The sequence below is a fragment of the Triticum aestivum genome, chromosome 1B (genome assembly GCF_018294505.1).
Source record: "Triticum aestivum cultivar Chinese Spring chromosome 1B, IWGSC CS RefSeq v2.1, whole genome shotgun sequence".
In the NCBI taxonomy this organism is placed as follows: domain Eukaryota; kingdom Viridiplantae; phylum Streptophyta; class Magnoliopsida; order Poales; family Poaceae; genus Triticum; species Triticum aestivum.
This window is the reverse complement of record NC_057795.1, coordinates 438,666,634-438,682,329: the sequence shown is the minus strand read 5'-3', so window position 1 is coordinate 438,682,329 and position 15,696 is coordinate 438,666,634. Positions and strand designations below refer to the sequence as shown.

The window sequence follows — 15,696 nt, the reverse complement described above, 5'->3', positions numbered from 1 at the left end:
CATCCTTTGCGCCCGTATAATCGCACATCAAGCCGGGGCGGCGGCTCAACGGAATGACCCGACAGGCGAGCCAAACCTGGACCAGGTTGATGCCTGTTAACCCGTTTCCCAGAAGAGCTTTGATCTTGGCCAAAGTGGGGGCGAGTGATTTGCGTTCGACAGCTATCATCTTGTCAGGCAAATGATGGTTGGGTCCAAGACGAAGAGCACGAAAGCCGGGCAGAGGGTTTTCACCAGCCGGAGAGGTGTCTTGGCAGTAAAACCACGTCATATTCCAATCTTTGGGGTGGCTCAGCGGGTTGGCGTAAGGAAAGATCACGTCCCTACGATGCTGGATTGAGACACCGCCAAGCTCTAAGCTCTGACCGCTAGCGCACTCATTCTGGCGGTTCAAATAAAACAGCTCTCTGAAGAGCAGCAGATTGGGTTCTTCTCCAAGGTATACTTCACTGAATACTTGGAAGTTGCAGATATTAGACACGGAATTGGGTCCGATGTCTTGTGGGTCAAGATCAAAGAAATGCAGCACGTCTCTGAAGAATTTTGAGCCGGGTGGAGTAAAACCCCGGTTCATATGATCCGTGAAAACAACAACTTCTCCTTCTTTGGGCTGAGGGAATTCCTCCTCCGGGTTAGGAGCACGATAAGTCATGACTTCTTTCTTCGGCAGATAGCCGGTCTTCACAAAATCATCCAGAGTACTGTCTGTGACAATGGATTTAACCCAGTTGCAGGAAGTAGGTGCCTTTGGTGCCATTATGATTGAAAGCCTAAGACATAGTAAAAAGTACCGATTCAAATTTAAGCCGGGCAGGAAAAATATTACAGTGCATATTCAAGATGGCGGCTTACGAAGGGGCCTAATGGTATAAGGGTAATCATGTCAAGGTTATTTAAGCCACCATAGGTTCTATAAGCCGCCAGGATTATTTAAACCGATGCGAGTGATCAAAGTTATCAATTAAGCATTGTTTCCTTAAAGCTGGCTTTCAGAGTCGCCATGGCTAGATGAATCTGACAAATGCAGATTTTTGCCTAAGTGTTGTACAAACAGGTTTCACAATTTGCAGCCATTATTTTGGATCAAACAGATATTCAGAAAAGAAAATTTTCTAGACCTAAAACATGGCGCAGAGGAGTTCATGCATTCCAGTGGGGATTTTTTTACAAGGAAAGAAGATCTACTAGTATCTAAAATGGATGCGGAGCAACTACCACACGAGATCTACGCTACTGTTGGATCAAAGAAACCATGACAGAAGCAAATGCGAAGAACTAGGATGAACAGGGAACTGTATAGATGAACTCACCAACCCTAGCATGGATCTATAGAGCATCACGAGGAAAACTTACTGTGATGGATCTGTTGCGGAGGGGCGCCGCTGTTTTCTGGTCAAGTTCAGGTCGATGCAGCGGCCTAGGTCGACGGAGATGAGATGTGCTGTGGAGGCGGTGGCGAAGCTCCAGTGGCAGATGGGGGCGAGAGGAAGAAGACGCGAACGGGAAGAATGAGGAAGACCTAGTCGGGTCTATTTATAAGGAAATACCACCAAAAGAGCGCGAAAAACGAGGAGGCCAAAAATATAAGTTATCCAACTACAAGGATGCCCCGATTTTCGAGATGGTCATCAAGACAAAGATCTGTTGGGATACATTGAATAAAACGTGCTTTTATGACATGTGACTTCATGGCGGGTTACCACAAATCCAGAGGATGACGTCATGGCGGGTTACAAAAATTTCATAAGGGCAAAAGATTTTTCCTTAAGTGCCGAAGATTGACATGAACCAGTTCAAATGAATCTGGGGCCTAATGTTGGGGATATAACTATTGGTATGACCCGCCCAGGAGGGGCCGGGTTATACTTGCAAATATTCATGAAGCCCAAGACCCAGAATATAGATGACGGTTTAATTAAGGGCCCAAGGCCCAGAGGAGACTTAAGGCCCGTAGTGATAAACCGCCATGTATGCGTGACTTGTATTGTAAGGCAAGAATAGTTAAGAGACCGAGCCGGACACTGTTTATGAGCCGGCCGGGACTCTATGAGCCGCAGGGCGTCGACCTCTGTATATAAAGGGACGACCCATCGGCGGTTCAGGACAAGTAACATCAACTCGAGAGCTAGGTCAAGCGATTCACTCCATGGTTATCGAGACATAGCAATCCCACTCAAAACTAGATCATAGGCTTTTACCTTCACCGTAAGGGGCCGAACCAGTATAAACCTCGTGTCATTTGTCCCGATTAACCCCTTTAAGCTTCCTAGTTGCGATGGCTCCACGACTAAGTCCTTTCACTAGGACATCTGCTGTGACAATTCCACGACATAACCCATCATCTACTCACTAATCCCATAATGCCTTCCCCTAGGCCCAAACATGGTGAGGTGTTGTGTAGCCTACGTTCACACGACACCAATAGAGGAGGAACAACATAACACATCATCAAAACATTGAACGAATACCAACTTCACATGATTACTTATAACAAGATTTCTATCATGTCCTCAAGAACGAAAGGAACTACTCACAAAGCATGTTTATGTTGATGACCAGAGGAGATAAATATTTAGTTGACAATCTGAACATATAATCTTCCACCAAGTTAACTAACTAGCATCAACTACAAGATGTAATCAACACAACTAGCACCCCATACCCAGGTACCAATATGGGGCTTAATACAAATATTGAACACAAGAGATGAACTAGGGTTTGGAGATGACATGGTGCCGCTAAAGATGTTGATAGATATGAGTCCTGCCATGATAATAGGAGCATTGGTGATGACAATTGATTTCCCCATTCCAGAGGGAAGTTTCCCCGGCGGAATTGCTCCGTCGGAGAGCAAAAGTCCTCCTGCCCAGGTTTCACCTCGAGACGGCAGCACTTCGTCCCAAAAGTCTTCTCTTATTTTTTTCTAGGGCAAATGGCTTCATATAGAAGTAGATGGGCATCAGTGGACCTATGTCGGGCCCACAAGACACCAGGGCGCGCCCCCTGCCTTGTGGCCCCATTGAGGCTCCTCTCAGGTACTTCTTTCTTTCAATACTTTTTATATATTACAAAATAATTCTTCATATTTTTAGGTCATTGGAGCTCCGGAGGATAGCTATATATGTTGTAGCTTTTTTTAGGCTTAGAATTCCAGCTACTAGCAATCTTCCTCTTTCGGTGTATCTTGCATTTTAAGAGAGAAAATACATTAGAATTGCACCATAAGTGGAATATAGCTTTAAAACATTATAAACAACAGTAGAAAAACATGATGCAAAATGGACGTATCATTACTCGGCTTCCACTTTCAATTTATGAACTTTGGGGACACCCTCCCTTCATAAGATTTATACTCGTCTACATCATATGCAAGCATCTGCCACACTAAAGTTTTCTCCTCGATTGGATATAGATTTGGTTGGCTGGTTCATGCGGCTGCATTTCATTTAGATTGATTTTAGATTTTTCAACACCGGTTATTCTTTTACCTTTCTTATTATGATTTGTTTTGATTTGAACAGCAACACCAACATCTTGGGGCTGCATTAGTATGCTGATTCTACATATATTTGTTGTGTCATGTCGACAAGTTATTCAATGAAAATCCGAACAAGTTGCAAGCGAGATGAAACTTATGATGTATGAAGGATAATCACATTTCTGTCATAGCGTTTCTACATATGGATTTTTTTTTTACTTTTGAATCTGATTTAAAGACTATTACTGATCATGTTACAAAACAAAATATATATTTTGGTAGCATGATTTCTGTAACCATACCTATTATGCCCTTCTTTCTCATTTCAGGATGTTTTATGCATGGGAAGTTAGTACAGTATGGAGCCTTCAAAGCAGAGCTTTATGGAATTTATGCCAAGTGAAGCTCTTTCGGTCTTCATGCTTGAGTCCTAAGATTGTCCCCTCCAAGCTTTTGGACATAGGCATACACAAACCAACATGGTACTAATTCGCTTTTAAGCCAAGTTGCACTTGTAGACATCATTAATTCAATCATATTAGGTTCATGTTTTCGATCATAGTTGCATTTTACGTCCTCTTTATCATCAATGAAATCTTACTTATTTCATGTGTCATCATCCTTATTGAATGTTTGTTGAAGACATAGCTAATTGTCATTGAGTTTTTGAAAAAAAATTCTCCTGTTGCTGACTGGTCTTACAACATTGAGAGGTGAGGAAAAGGATAAGACATACATGTATCTATGCTATGGTATGGTAACCAGACTAGCAAAAGATAGGCAGGCAACAACCAAAGAGTAAACTAGTTGGTGAGGGGCATTAGTACAATTGTCTCACAATTTTGTATACTGTCCTGCTGATTTTCTTGACTTGAATTCCCGCAGATCATTTAGTTTTCAAGAACGATCCACCCCAAGAAATGTAGTCCTGGAGTTCGGTGACCGGCCCCTCCAAAAAGAACAACCTAGTAGTGTTGGTGTTCTTCCAGCTTAGGGACGTTGGATTTATAGGCATGCAAATCTTGTAAACATCTCGGGAGCATCCAGTGTACGAGTACAGAGACCTGAGCGACCCTTGTTGCCTTAACAACTGAGAGATCTCCACCATCAATAATTAAAGGTGATAAATGGATCATTTTGATCTCAACTTAGATCAGGTACTCGCCAAATATGACAGTAAGTTAATACATTAAAACCATCTCCGGAACAATTGTGTGGACGTGGAAATATGTACTAGTAAAATCATACAAACCCTATGTGAAGCCATTGTATGTCGTAAAATAGGTACTTATAAAATACAATCACAAAATTTTAGAAACAGATGAAATGCTCTAGACGTTTTTCAAACCAAGGTTGCCCATCTCGAGATTCGCCACGAGGTTAACCATGATGATCTGCAAAAAAAGGACAACGCGATTGAGCTCATTCATGTGGTTAAAGTTTTTTTTCCTCTTAGTTAACCCCTACTATAAATGCAATGCTTAATAAAACCCAATCAATCTCTTACTAAAAATGATAAATGAATCAATTTGGTTTAAACTTAGGCCCGATACACGCCAAACATGGCAGCATAAATTAAGACATCACAAACTCAAATAATACATGTATATTTATCATATAATTAAACACGATAAATGATTCATTTTCGTCTAAACTTAGGTTTGATACGCCCAGAATATGACAACAATTTAAGACATTTCAAATCCTATGCATATTTATCATATTGTAATTAGAGATGATAAATGATCCATTTTTGTTCTATAAACTTGGACCTGGTACGCCTCAAACATGGCAGTAAATTATATGACATTAAAAACGGACCCTCTATGAGATCATGGTAATGGTATGGTGGTAATCTCTGAGTATCTAAAAAAACCTATGTATATCTAAAGAAACGGATAAACCGGTGAAGTTCTATAGTGGTTTTCTCAAAGAAAAAAGGGTTATTTTCGTAGAACCGATCGGCACCTCTCAGAAAAAAATCGTAGAACCGGTCGGCAGGCCAGGCCAGCTAGCCGCCGACGGAGACCCTGGCGATGAGGTGACACGCTCACACCCGGCCGCCGCACCACCACCTAATCTCGCCGGCCTCCCCGTAGTCAAACCCACGCAGCACCGCACCGCACCGCACCGTCGATCTCGATCGATCGCCTCCAACGGGTCGGGTCCCACGCGGCGCCTCCCACCCCGCCCGCAGCATAAATACCTCGCTCTCCCACCTCTGACACGCACCTCACCCCGCGCCCTTACCGACACAAACCTGCGGCGAGGTCCCTGCTCGCGCTTCCTCTTACACGGGGGGCCCCTACACTTCTCCGGCCACGCCACCGGAGATGGCGTCCGAGCTCACGTACCGCGGCGGGGCCGCGTCCCCGTCCGCGGGCGCCGCCGGCGCCGCCGGCGAGTACTCCTCCCCGAAGCCCGCCAGCTCCAAGCCGCTCGCGTGGCTGCCCCGCGCCGCCCGCTACGCCGCGGCCGAGCACCGCCCGCTCTTCGCCCTCGTCGGCATGCTCGTCGCCGCCGCCATCTTCTGCCTCGCCGCCCCCTCCGGCTCCGGCTCCGGCACCGCCGCCCCCTACTCCTCCTCCGGACGCGTCTCCGGCGCGCTCACCCGCTTCTCCGTCGACCCCGCCGCGCACAACCCTGGCCGCCAGTTCGTGGCCGGAAAGGTGCCCCTGGGGCTCAAGCGGAAGGGCCTGCGCGTCCTCGTCACCGGCGGCGCCGGCTTCGTGGGCAGCCACCTGGTGGACCGCCTGGTGGCGCGCGGCGACAGCGTGATCGTGGTGGACAACCTCTTCACGGGCCGCAAGGAGAACGTGATGCACCACTTCGGCAACCCCAACTTCGAGATGATCCGCCACGACGTCGTCGAGCCCATCCTCCTCGAGGTCGACCAGATCTACCATCTTGCCTGCCCCGCATCCCCCGTCCACTACAAGTACAACCCCGTCAAGACTATCATATCCTTTTTTCTTCTAATTCAAAGCTCAACTGCTTGGATCTCGATGCTTTGACTTTTCCTGGCTTCTCGTGATCGCTGATTTTTATTTCCCTGCATTTTACTGGTTGGGAGATATTTGCGGTACAAGGGTCCTGTTCTTTTGCGCAGCTCTGCCGCTTGCTGCACATCTGGGTAAATCCCGTGCGCATTTCTGGATTGGGAATCTGCGATTGCAAGGGGGATTTTTGGGTGCGTGGAGCTCGGGATTTGCGCCACGTTTCGCGGTGAATTTTGGAGCTTTCCGCGCATCGTGGTGTTGAGGAAGACCAGAGCTTGATCCGAGTTACCGTTTCCTCCACCATGAAAATTACTCTGTTTTGCAGCATGCGAATGCGTCGACTAGTGTTTAGTTCAATCAAACACTTGGGTTAGTAGGATCTGCCAATCTTGATAGGAGAACAAGCGAGGCCTCTGCATCACATGATGCACACAGCCATAGTAAAAGTTGATTCTATCATCAGATTTTCTAGATGTGGCATCCCTAGACCAGTTTACTTTACTTTATGATCCAGTAATTGGAGGAGAGAAAAAGGCAAAAGCGAAAGCAAACTTGCATTGTGCTTGTATCTGGTTGAGCTGTAGAGCTAGCTTAACTCTGACATAAAGAGAGTACAGCTTAAACGTGAGATCCAAGTGGGAGCTGTCCCTTTTTCCGCTAAGCAACTTTGCTTACTGATCAGTTCACATGACCTTCCTGTTGCGTACTTTTGCAACAACCTTTTGGAGGTTTTAGTCCAACAACCAAGTTATTATGATGTGCAATATTGCGTGTTCCTTTGGAAATGGTCCGTGTGATCCTTAACCTTCGAGATGGCACAAGACCAATGTGGTTGGTACACTCAACATGCTTGGACTGGCCAAGAGGATCGGCGCCAGGTTCCTCCTCACCAGCACCAGTGAGGTCTATGGTGATCCCCTCCAGCACCCTCAGGTGGAGACCTACTGGGGCAATGTCAACCCCATCGGTAAGAACTCTCCTCAATAATACTCCTCCAGCTCATTCTTAAGTGTGATGGTGTTAGGTGTCTCATTAGTGTACCAGATCTATCATGATGATTTTGCTTATTGTTACACGAGGTTAGCAAAAAAAAGTAGATCCAAGTTGGATCATGCATAGTAGAAGCTGCCCAGTCTTTGCGTGGTAGGGACTGTTGGTACCAAACTAATGATGTTTCTGGTCTTCTGGACTCACGTTCATTACATTTCACACTTCCGTATGATATTGGGGGTAGGTATGCTGAACATGGATTTGGGGTTGTCCTAGTTTTACTCAAGAGTAGTTTTGGAAGTAGTTTCGAGTGATTTTGATTGAGGGGGTGGATTGAGAATAGAAAAAAAAACATATTGCCAGTTGGGTTATATCTACTAGTAGTAGTATTACAGAAGAAGGAAGCACAAGGAGAGCAGTGATGAGGTTTTGAAAATAGAAATGTTCTTGAGCTGAAGGTTACTGTTATAACCAGAAATCCTCGTTTACTCAATTTGGGGAATGGGGTGTTGGAATCTTACTAGCCGGAGATGCCGCCCGTGGAATCTAGATGGGGGTAGCCTCCTGCGTGGTTTGATTCTTTCTGCCAGAAAGGGACAATTCTGGTAGGTGAAATGTGCCACATGGTGGATCTTGATCCCTTCTTAGTGAAGGAAGAAGGTGGGGCAAAACTATGCTTGCTCTTGACCAAACATTCACCAACCAAGACACTTAAAACAATTAAGAGAACACGCATAAAAGGAGGGAAGTTTGTTGGGCTAGATAGCTACAGATAGTCGCTGCTCCATTTTGTATGAATGCATTTGTCATGTACTGTTTAAATTCGTTACATATAGAACGTATTACTCTCATTCTCCACTGATGTGTATGTATGTATGTTTCTCTGGGCAACAGGTGTCAGGAGTTGCTACGATGAGGGCAAGCGTACAGCTGAAACCTTGACCATGGACTACCACCGCGGTGCCAACCTTGAGGTATTTTGTCATGTGTTATACTATATTGTTGCAAGCACTGAATTTTCCATTCCATCCATATAAAAATAGGTCTGTATGTGTAGTGATTGGTGTATTTTGTTGCATTCACTATTCAGGTTAGGATTGCTCGGATCTTTAACACCTATGGCCCGCGCATGTGCATTGACGATGGCCGTGTTGTCAGCAACTTTGTTGCTCAGGTAAACATACAGTGCTGTTGCTCTGCTAGTTTAAAAACCGCAAGTTTATTTTTCATTCCTGAACTAACACCCAAATGCTCTATGTTAATATAATGGCAGGCGCTAAGGAAGGAGCCTTTGACGGTTTACGGCGATGGCAAGCAGACCAGAAGTTTCCAATACGTTTCTGATTTGGTAGGTCATCTCTAACCATGAACAAATGAATATATAAATTGTAGCAATGCTATCTGGAATGCGCTTTCTAAAATAGCCCTCTTCCAGGTTGAGGGGTTGATGAGGCTGATGGAAGGTGACCACATAGGGCCATTCAACTTGGGTAACCCTGGTGAGTTCACCATGCTAGAGCTGGCCAAGGTTGTCCAGGACACCATCGACCCGAATGCACGGATCGAGTTCCGTGAGAACACCCAGGACGACCCGCACAAGCGCAAGCCAGATATCACCAAGGCCAAGGAGCAGCTCGGGTGGGAGCCGAAGATCGCCCTCCGTGACGGTCTTCCCCTCATGGTCACCGACTTCCGCAAGCGGATCTTCGGGGACCAAGATAGCGCCGCCACCGCCACCGAAGGCCAGTAAAGAGTAGACCGGAGTACTATACTTTGAAATTTTGGTGGCCTGCTTCTAGCTTGCTTCTTGGTTAATCACCCCACTGACAGAGCTATGGGCACGTAGTCGTTGAGAGTTTTACTGCTAAATACCTTGGTTGTTGATGTAATGTTATTCATTTTTGTCGTCGCCTTTTCCGCCCGTCTCAGCTATACGGACACACATCCCAGTTGGATTGTTGGATATATAAAAATCTGGATCTTCTAATTCTTTGTTGATTGAGATGATAGTATTATATGGTATAAATTACATGTTGTTTCAGAAATGTGCATCCTCCCAGCTGCTTCAGGAAGCCAATCTCTCTCTAGAACACAAGAGAACTTTAGAGTGGAGCAAAACTTTATTCAGTTTACTGAGCATTCGTGCAGCGCACTATTTACATGCTTTCATCATCTGCTGCTTCTTTTTCCTTGCAAACAGTTCCATGTTTACATTCTACATTGCCCGCAGAGGAAGCCGCCTCGCCGCCGAGGCATCGACACCGGGCTGTCCATGCCGGTGCTGCCGGAAACAGGCCGCCGTTGGTACCTTGCAGGTTCCGACGGGGCGCTTGTTACCCGGCCGCCGCGTTCAGGCTTGCGGTGATGGCTGCGCTTGTCGAGCCAAGCGACGATGTCGGCAAAGACCAGCTCCACATTGTCGTCGGGCTCGCCGGCGGTGAGGCCGTGCCACATCCCCGGGTAGAGCTTGATGGTCTTGTCGGCGCTGGCGGCCCGGTCGTACAGCGCGCGGCTGACCTCCGGGTCGGTCACGGTGTCCGCCTCGCCGTGCAGGATGAAGAAGGGCATCCTGACCTCGGACAGGCTGTCCTCGACGTCCATGCTGGTCCTCAGCAGCTCCAGCGCCGTCTTGAGCCGCGGCTTGTCCTGGTAGATGAGCTTGTTCCTCCTGATCTTTTCGCGCTTGACGGGGTCCTTGAAGGCGGAGTCGATGACGTCCTTGGTTGGGACGATCTTCCAGGTCGGGATGAGCTCCTCCACCTGCGTCAGGAGGGTCACCACCACCGGATGCGGCTTCACCTTCTCCGATATCTGCACCACCAAAAGCAACAACCTGCATTTGAGCTAGCAGGCAGAGGCAGGCATTGCAGTTCAAGTCCATTGCGGTAGGCTGATGTGCAGCACCTTGCACATGGGCGCCACGAGGACGGCGCCGTCCCAGAAGGCCGTGTCCTTCCTGTGCAGCAGCAGAGCCACGGCGCCGCCCATGGACTCGCCGTACAGGAACCGCCTCTTGCTCCGGTACTCCTCCATGTCTGCAAGCAGAATGCAGCATCTGGTTCAGTCGTCCGTTTGATCAACCAAACCCCAAACATGTTCATATGGAATCCAGGTGGAATTGAAAGGTGATTTCTACCGCAGATGGACTTGAAGAAGCGGTCACAGTCGGCGACGAGGTGGTCGAACTTCTGAATGTAGCATCTGGCGCCCATGGACTTGCCATGGCCCTCGTAGTCGATGCCGAACACGCCGTACGCCGCCGCGGCCAGCTTGAACCCGCACGCTGTCAGGAAACAATATCAATCAGTTACAGCTTTCTGATTCATTCATGCCAATTACCATCAGTTACAACTTGCAAGACAACAACGTCTGCAATAACATATGTACAGGATCAATCTCTTGTGTTTCAGTCGGAACCGACGCAACGACAGCGATATGCATAGACCAGTTTGGAGTCTTAAATCTATGAAATTAACAGATTGAAATGGAAGAAAGATGGGACCACGTCTGGAATCATAAACAAAAGGCTGGTTTATTCAAGGGATGGGAGTCGCAAGTAATGGTTTCTTGGATTGTACTAGCTGCTAGTCAAAACTGTCATTTCCTCCTTCAGGGCATGATAGCAACTTCTACCGGGAACCATGGTAGCGTAATAGGTTTCAAAACCCAAACTTCTGACCAAGTGTTTGTGATGTATGCAAACTGTGTCCAACACACTTGTTGCATCAAACATCATTTTTTTAGTAATAAGGTGCGTGAAAGATGGGTCAGCACGGACTCTTGTGCATATCCTAATACGAAGGCCTTCCTACTGCCTGTTCGTTTGGCAAGTCAAACTATTTTTAGATATCCATGTACCCTGAGTAGAGACGGGTTATGCAGAAGAAGGATTTCAGAATTAAGGGAACATACCATGTCCATGACAACAACACTAAATGAACATCTCCTATTGATTAACGATTACCACTCTATTATTGATTTCAGGTATTGTCTTTACAGATAAGTGTAGTGTCAAAAATGCTTTAATATTATACTCTCTCCGTCTCAAAATTCCTGTCTTAGATTTATCTAAATGTGAATAGATACATCCGTATGTAGACAAATCTAAGACAAGAATTTTAGGACGGGGGAAGTAGAACGGAGGGATCACTAAGCACCATGGAAATGGAGCTCTAGGGGGCTCTATCTGAATCCGGGCTGCGGTACCATGTGGGACCCGGTTGTCAGATGATGTTTGGCCTTTGTAAGCCGCTTTCTTCCGGGTTGTGGGTGTGGCCGAGAGGGGGCGTGCGGGTTGCTCGGCGAGGGAGGGGTTGCACTGTGCAGTGCCTTCTGCTGCTCTGCACTGCCTTCCTTCATTATGCTCACTGACAAAGTGGAGCCCACAGCAAAAAGCAGCGTGGCAAGGCACGTGACCGCTTCTAGTTTAAGTTAAACTCTGTATGCCAAATGCTATCATAGAGGGTCAGTTAACCTTCCGAGTCAGGCATCAAACAGCCTATACGCGGCTCGCCACTATCATTTCGAATATAAGGTTACATCGCCTTTTATGTTGGAATTTTCAAACAAATATATCACGTGATGGAACTTGAGAAGTGTGTTGCCATCATCTTCCCTTTTTACCCAAAAGGAAAATTAAATAGGGAAGAAAAAACTCAGTCACTACACGAATGGGAAGAGGCGACAAATAGAGACAAACCCATTGCGCACAACTGGGTCAATCTTTGGCATCAAACCTGGGTGGGCAGGGCGCACAACTGCACACCGTTGCTTTGTTTGCAAAAATTTCAGGAGAGTTCGTATTTTGGTCTTATGGGCAAAGAAGTGCGCACACTCTTTCGCTAACGCAGCAAATGTCCTCATGAAACATAAATAAATAAATAAAGAGTTTTGCTTCAGCACATCCCCCTAAAAATTTACAGAAATCTTAAAGCGCCATATTAGTCTGCGGATCAAACGTATTGAATAGATTGATTGGAATACAAAAGACTAGTATACTACTGTTATTGAACGGGGCACCTTCTAATCTCGATATTTAATCTGCATCGAAATTCGTAAACTTTTCTAGCGAGTATACGGAAGCAAAGTAATGCGTTGATCTATTAGTCCATTGAAATCAAATCCTGGTGGATAGGCCGCACAACAGTAGACCCAACAACTGAGCCGTCGCCTGTTTGAATCGATTCAATCTCTCCGGACTCCGGGCGAAACGCTACCAAAAGTGGGTAGGTTAGTTAACCTTCTACGGCAACCAACAATTTTGACTGCAGCTCACCAATATCACTCACGAATATAAGGTTGCAATCACCTTTAATGCTGGAATTATCAAACGAATATATGGCGTGGTGGAACTTGAGAAGGGTGTTGCCATCATCATCTTCTCTCTTTATCAAAAGCAGCTTTCACTCGCAGCCAAACAAAAGGGTCCCACCACCAATACATGTGAGAGGAGTGTTATTAACTGCCACCTAGATTATGTTTAACTATCTCTGTGTGAAAAGATCAAATGAGAGAATAGATGGTGATGCGTGTTCTTTGTGGGTGGTAAGTAATTGATCTGAATTCGAGACTACCCTACAATGAGCAAAATACTTCTTCCAAGAGCAGAGGACCAATATTAGCAAAGAGACAGTAGGGTAGCAGTTCTTTGTCTGCCATATGTCAACTCCTTTTCTGCAGTACCAAGGTTTTCAAGACGATTTTCATGCATGCACCCCCGAACAATTTAGTTCTAAAATTACGGATATACTGGATCGAATAAGACAATTGTCAGCATATATAGCAGCATCTGCTGCTCAAAGCTGTCCAATTCATGAAGTCACGGTATCTATCACCAGCCAGTAGTTGTAGTTCCCTATCAGCATCTGCAACCTATTCCTTAAAGTACACGGCAATTAATGGTCTCTGGCCGCTAATTTGCTTACATAAAATTCTCTTCTACCATCTTTCCCTAGACTGCAATGCGAGGTGATGTTTTTCGAGAAAACGCAAAGCTTGCTTTTCGATCCACTGACAGAGAGAGAAAGATTTAAAATCGTTTAACGATCAGCAACGCTTGATGCGTCGAAAGAACTTGAAACAAAATTAGGCCAGAGAATGCTCCTGGCATTCACCAGAAAGGAAATAAGAAGGCTGGTAGCCTCCCATGCTATTCCCATGCTCTGTCCTAGACTATTAACAACCAGGCTGAGGCTGACGCATGCATCTAGAAGGATCAATGGCACTAACATATATGAAGCCTAGATCCGCAGTGCATGCATGTGAAGTCATGGATGATGCAAGAACAAATATATATGAATTCAATAAATATTAAATAGGCCCATATGATACGACCGCACACCGAAAATAATTCGTGAAACATTATCTTGTCCTACGTAGTGGAACGGCTTCCATACCCCTCATCATATTTCTGAATTTTCTCTGAAACTATCTCCAAAAACAAAATAAAATAAAATAAACGGAGATAGGTACCAAGAAGCATGAAGATTAAGCAGCATTAGTACCTCTCATGAAGACGCTGCATTCCATGCCATACCCTGAAGCAAATGAACACGCATACATACAAGAAGAGAGAAAAAAAAGGAGAGACTCAATGTAGTAATGATCGATGAAGCCACCGGAATTACTCGTAGCTACTGTCCAAGTTAGAAATGTGCAAAGCTTAGGCAGCAGTGGTCGATTCACAAATTAAGCAAGGACTGGAGATCAGGCAGTAATGGCCTTTGATTGGTACGAGTCGTACCATGGCAAAGGAAGACGAGCGCCTTGGGCGAGGAAGAAGCGGGCAGCCAGCCGCATGTGAAGAGCTGCACCCCCCTTGGATTCCTCACGTACTCCTGCAAGACCAATCACCAAACCATCCATCAGAATGATGCTTTTTGGGTACTACAGAGCCCCATCATAAGTATTATGATCAGATTTCAATCGCGCATGCGTATGCAGTCCAAAGATGAAGCATATCGACATGCATGAGCGTATGTATGGACGAGCTTTTGCTCACCTCGTGGTATTGCACATCCATCTCCCTCCTGATTATGTAAACCCTTCTGTGTGTGCGCAAGAACTATGCGGGGATCAAAGGGGCGAGCTTGCGTGCGATCGCGGGGTGGAGGGACAATTCGTTGACAGGGCTAGAGATCACGAAGAAGCGGTAGCAGATAGACAGAGAGCCAGAGAGGGGAAATGATTCGGAGGAGCTTTGGTCAGATGAGGGGAGTGCGAGGAGGAGGGGGAGGCGTGTCGAGGAGAGGGAACACGTGCCCAGCAAACGTCTGCATTTCTGCATTGGAAGTGGGAAGGAAGGTGGAGGTTGGTGACCCGGATTCTCTGCGGCCCGGAGCCGTTTGGGGGGAACAGCCTGTAAATGGATGTTGTGGTGGACTGGTCAAGATCAGCGGGATGCTAGCAATTCCTTCCATGTTGTGGTGGAAAAAGCATGAATGATGCTAGTATTTACTCCCTCTGTAAAGAAATATAAGAGCATTTAGATCATTAAGTAGTGGAGACATGAGTGGCGACGGGCGTGGCGACGGGAGAGAGTCACCGCTGGCGCCGATCCTGTCGGAGCCTCCGCCGCCGCCTTCGCCGGGTGATGGGGTGGGCTTGGTGGACGACGGAGGGGGGTTTACTCCGCCGCCGATCTGCCCGGCTGCCTCGTCCCGGGGTGAACCGCCTCCGCCTCCGCCGCTTTCGCGGCTGTCACCGGAGCCACCTCGCCCTCCGGATGAGATCTGGCCTGCGCTCGTGGTGGATCCCATGCCGCCTCTTGATCTGTCCCCTTCTCCGGTTTCTCGTCGAGATTCCTCGACGGAGGATCGGGATCGGGGATTCAAAAATCCTACGAAATGGAAAGTCCGTTTTCAAGATGTTCGTGAGGTGGGGCGATGGATCAATGGCCTGATCTATTCGCACCCGTCTCGCTGGATGACGATCCGAGATGAAGAAGGAGATATTTTGGCCGGACGACATCTTCCCGCGGACGAAGAGCTTCATAACGGTAAGTGCTTATTGATTGATATTTTCAATATCGAGGTTCTTGAGTTGTGCAGATGCCCTCGGAGGGTGAAGAACAAGATGTCATTGTTGATCTCACGGAGGATGTCGACGGATCAAAGCCGACGCAAAGGTTTGGGGGATGTTTCTGGATTCTTGCTAATGAGGATGAAGACGAGGTTGATCTGCCGGGCACGTCGACACGACCGTCATCTTCGCTTGGCTTGGATACATATA

The 15,696-nt window shown here is 46.7% G+C and overlaps 2 protein-coding genes across 5 annotated transcripts; one reads left to right on the top strand and one right to left on the bottom strand.

The window, feature by feature from the left end:
* The first annotated feature begins 5,698 nt into the window (after positions 1-5,698).
* On the top strand, positions 5,699-9,454 carry LOC123129557 (UDP-glucuronic acid decarboxylase 2). The gene is made up of 6 exons (XM_044549677.1): positions 5,699-6,438; positions 7,297-7,444; positions 8,362-8,441; positions 8,558-8,641; positions 8,741-8,815; positions 8,903-9,454. The coding sequence occupies exons 1-6, from the start codon at positions 5,812-5,814 to the stop codon at positions 9,215-9,217; spliced, it is 1,329 nt and encodes a 442-aa protein (XP_044405612.1). The 5' UTR covers positions 5,699-5,811; the 3' UTR covers positions 9,218-9,454.
* Positions 9,443-14,810, bottom strand: LOC123129568 (caffeoylshikimate esterase). 4 transcript variants are annotated; one of them, XM_044549681.1, is made up of 6 exons: positions 14,468-14,810; positions 14,210-14,303; positions 13,971-14,102; positions 10,604-10,750; positions 10,372-10,502; positions 9,443-10,278 (listed from the first exon to the last, which is right to left on the bottom strand). In XM_044549681.1, exons 1-6 carry the CDS (start codon positions 14,486-14,488, stop codon positions 9,676-9,678), a joined length of 1,128 nt encoding a protein of 375 aa, XP_044405616.1. In that variant the 5' UTR covers positions 14,489-14,810; the 3' UTR covers positions 9,443-9,675. The 4 variants fall into 4 exon arrangements, with proteins under 4 accessions (XP_044405616.1, XP_044405623.1, XP_044405627.1 ...); XM_044549688.1 differs by having other exon boundaries at positions 13,971-14,099; XM_044549692.1 differs by having other exon boundaries at positions 13,971-14,003; positions 14,468-14,809.
* Positions 14,811-15,696: the final 886 nt, after the last annotated feature.

Excerpts from the sequence above, each read along its gene's own strand:
- LOC123129557 (XM_044549677.1), top strand. The coding sequence starts at position 5,812 with ATGGCGTCCGAGCTCACGTACCGCGGCGGGGCCGCGTCCCCGTCCGCG. Across the intron at positions 7,445-8,361 it reads GGGCAATGTCAACCCCATCG|GTGTCAGGAGTTGCTACGAT; the intron begins GTAAGAACTCTC and ends TCTGGGCAACAG. Across the intron at positions 8,816-8,902 it reads TCCAATACGTTTCTGATTTG|GTTGAGGGGTTGATGAGGCT; the intron begins GTAGGTCATCTC and ends GCCCTCTTCCAG.
- LOC123129568 (XM_044549681.1), bottom strand. The coding sequence starts at position 14,488 with ATGGATGTGCAATACCACGAG. Across the intron at positions 14,103-14,209 it reads GCTCGTCTTCCTTTGCCATG|TAGCTACGAGTAATTCCGGT; the intron begins GTACGACTCGTA and ends TAACTTGGACAG. Across the intron at positions 10,279-10,371 it reads TCGTGGCGCCCATGTGCAAG|ATATCGGAGAAGGTGAAGCC; the intron begins GTGCTGCACATC and ends TTGGTGGTGCAG.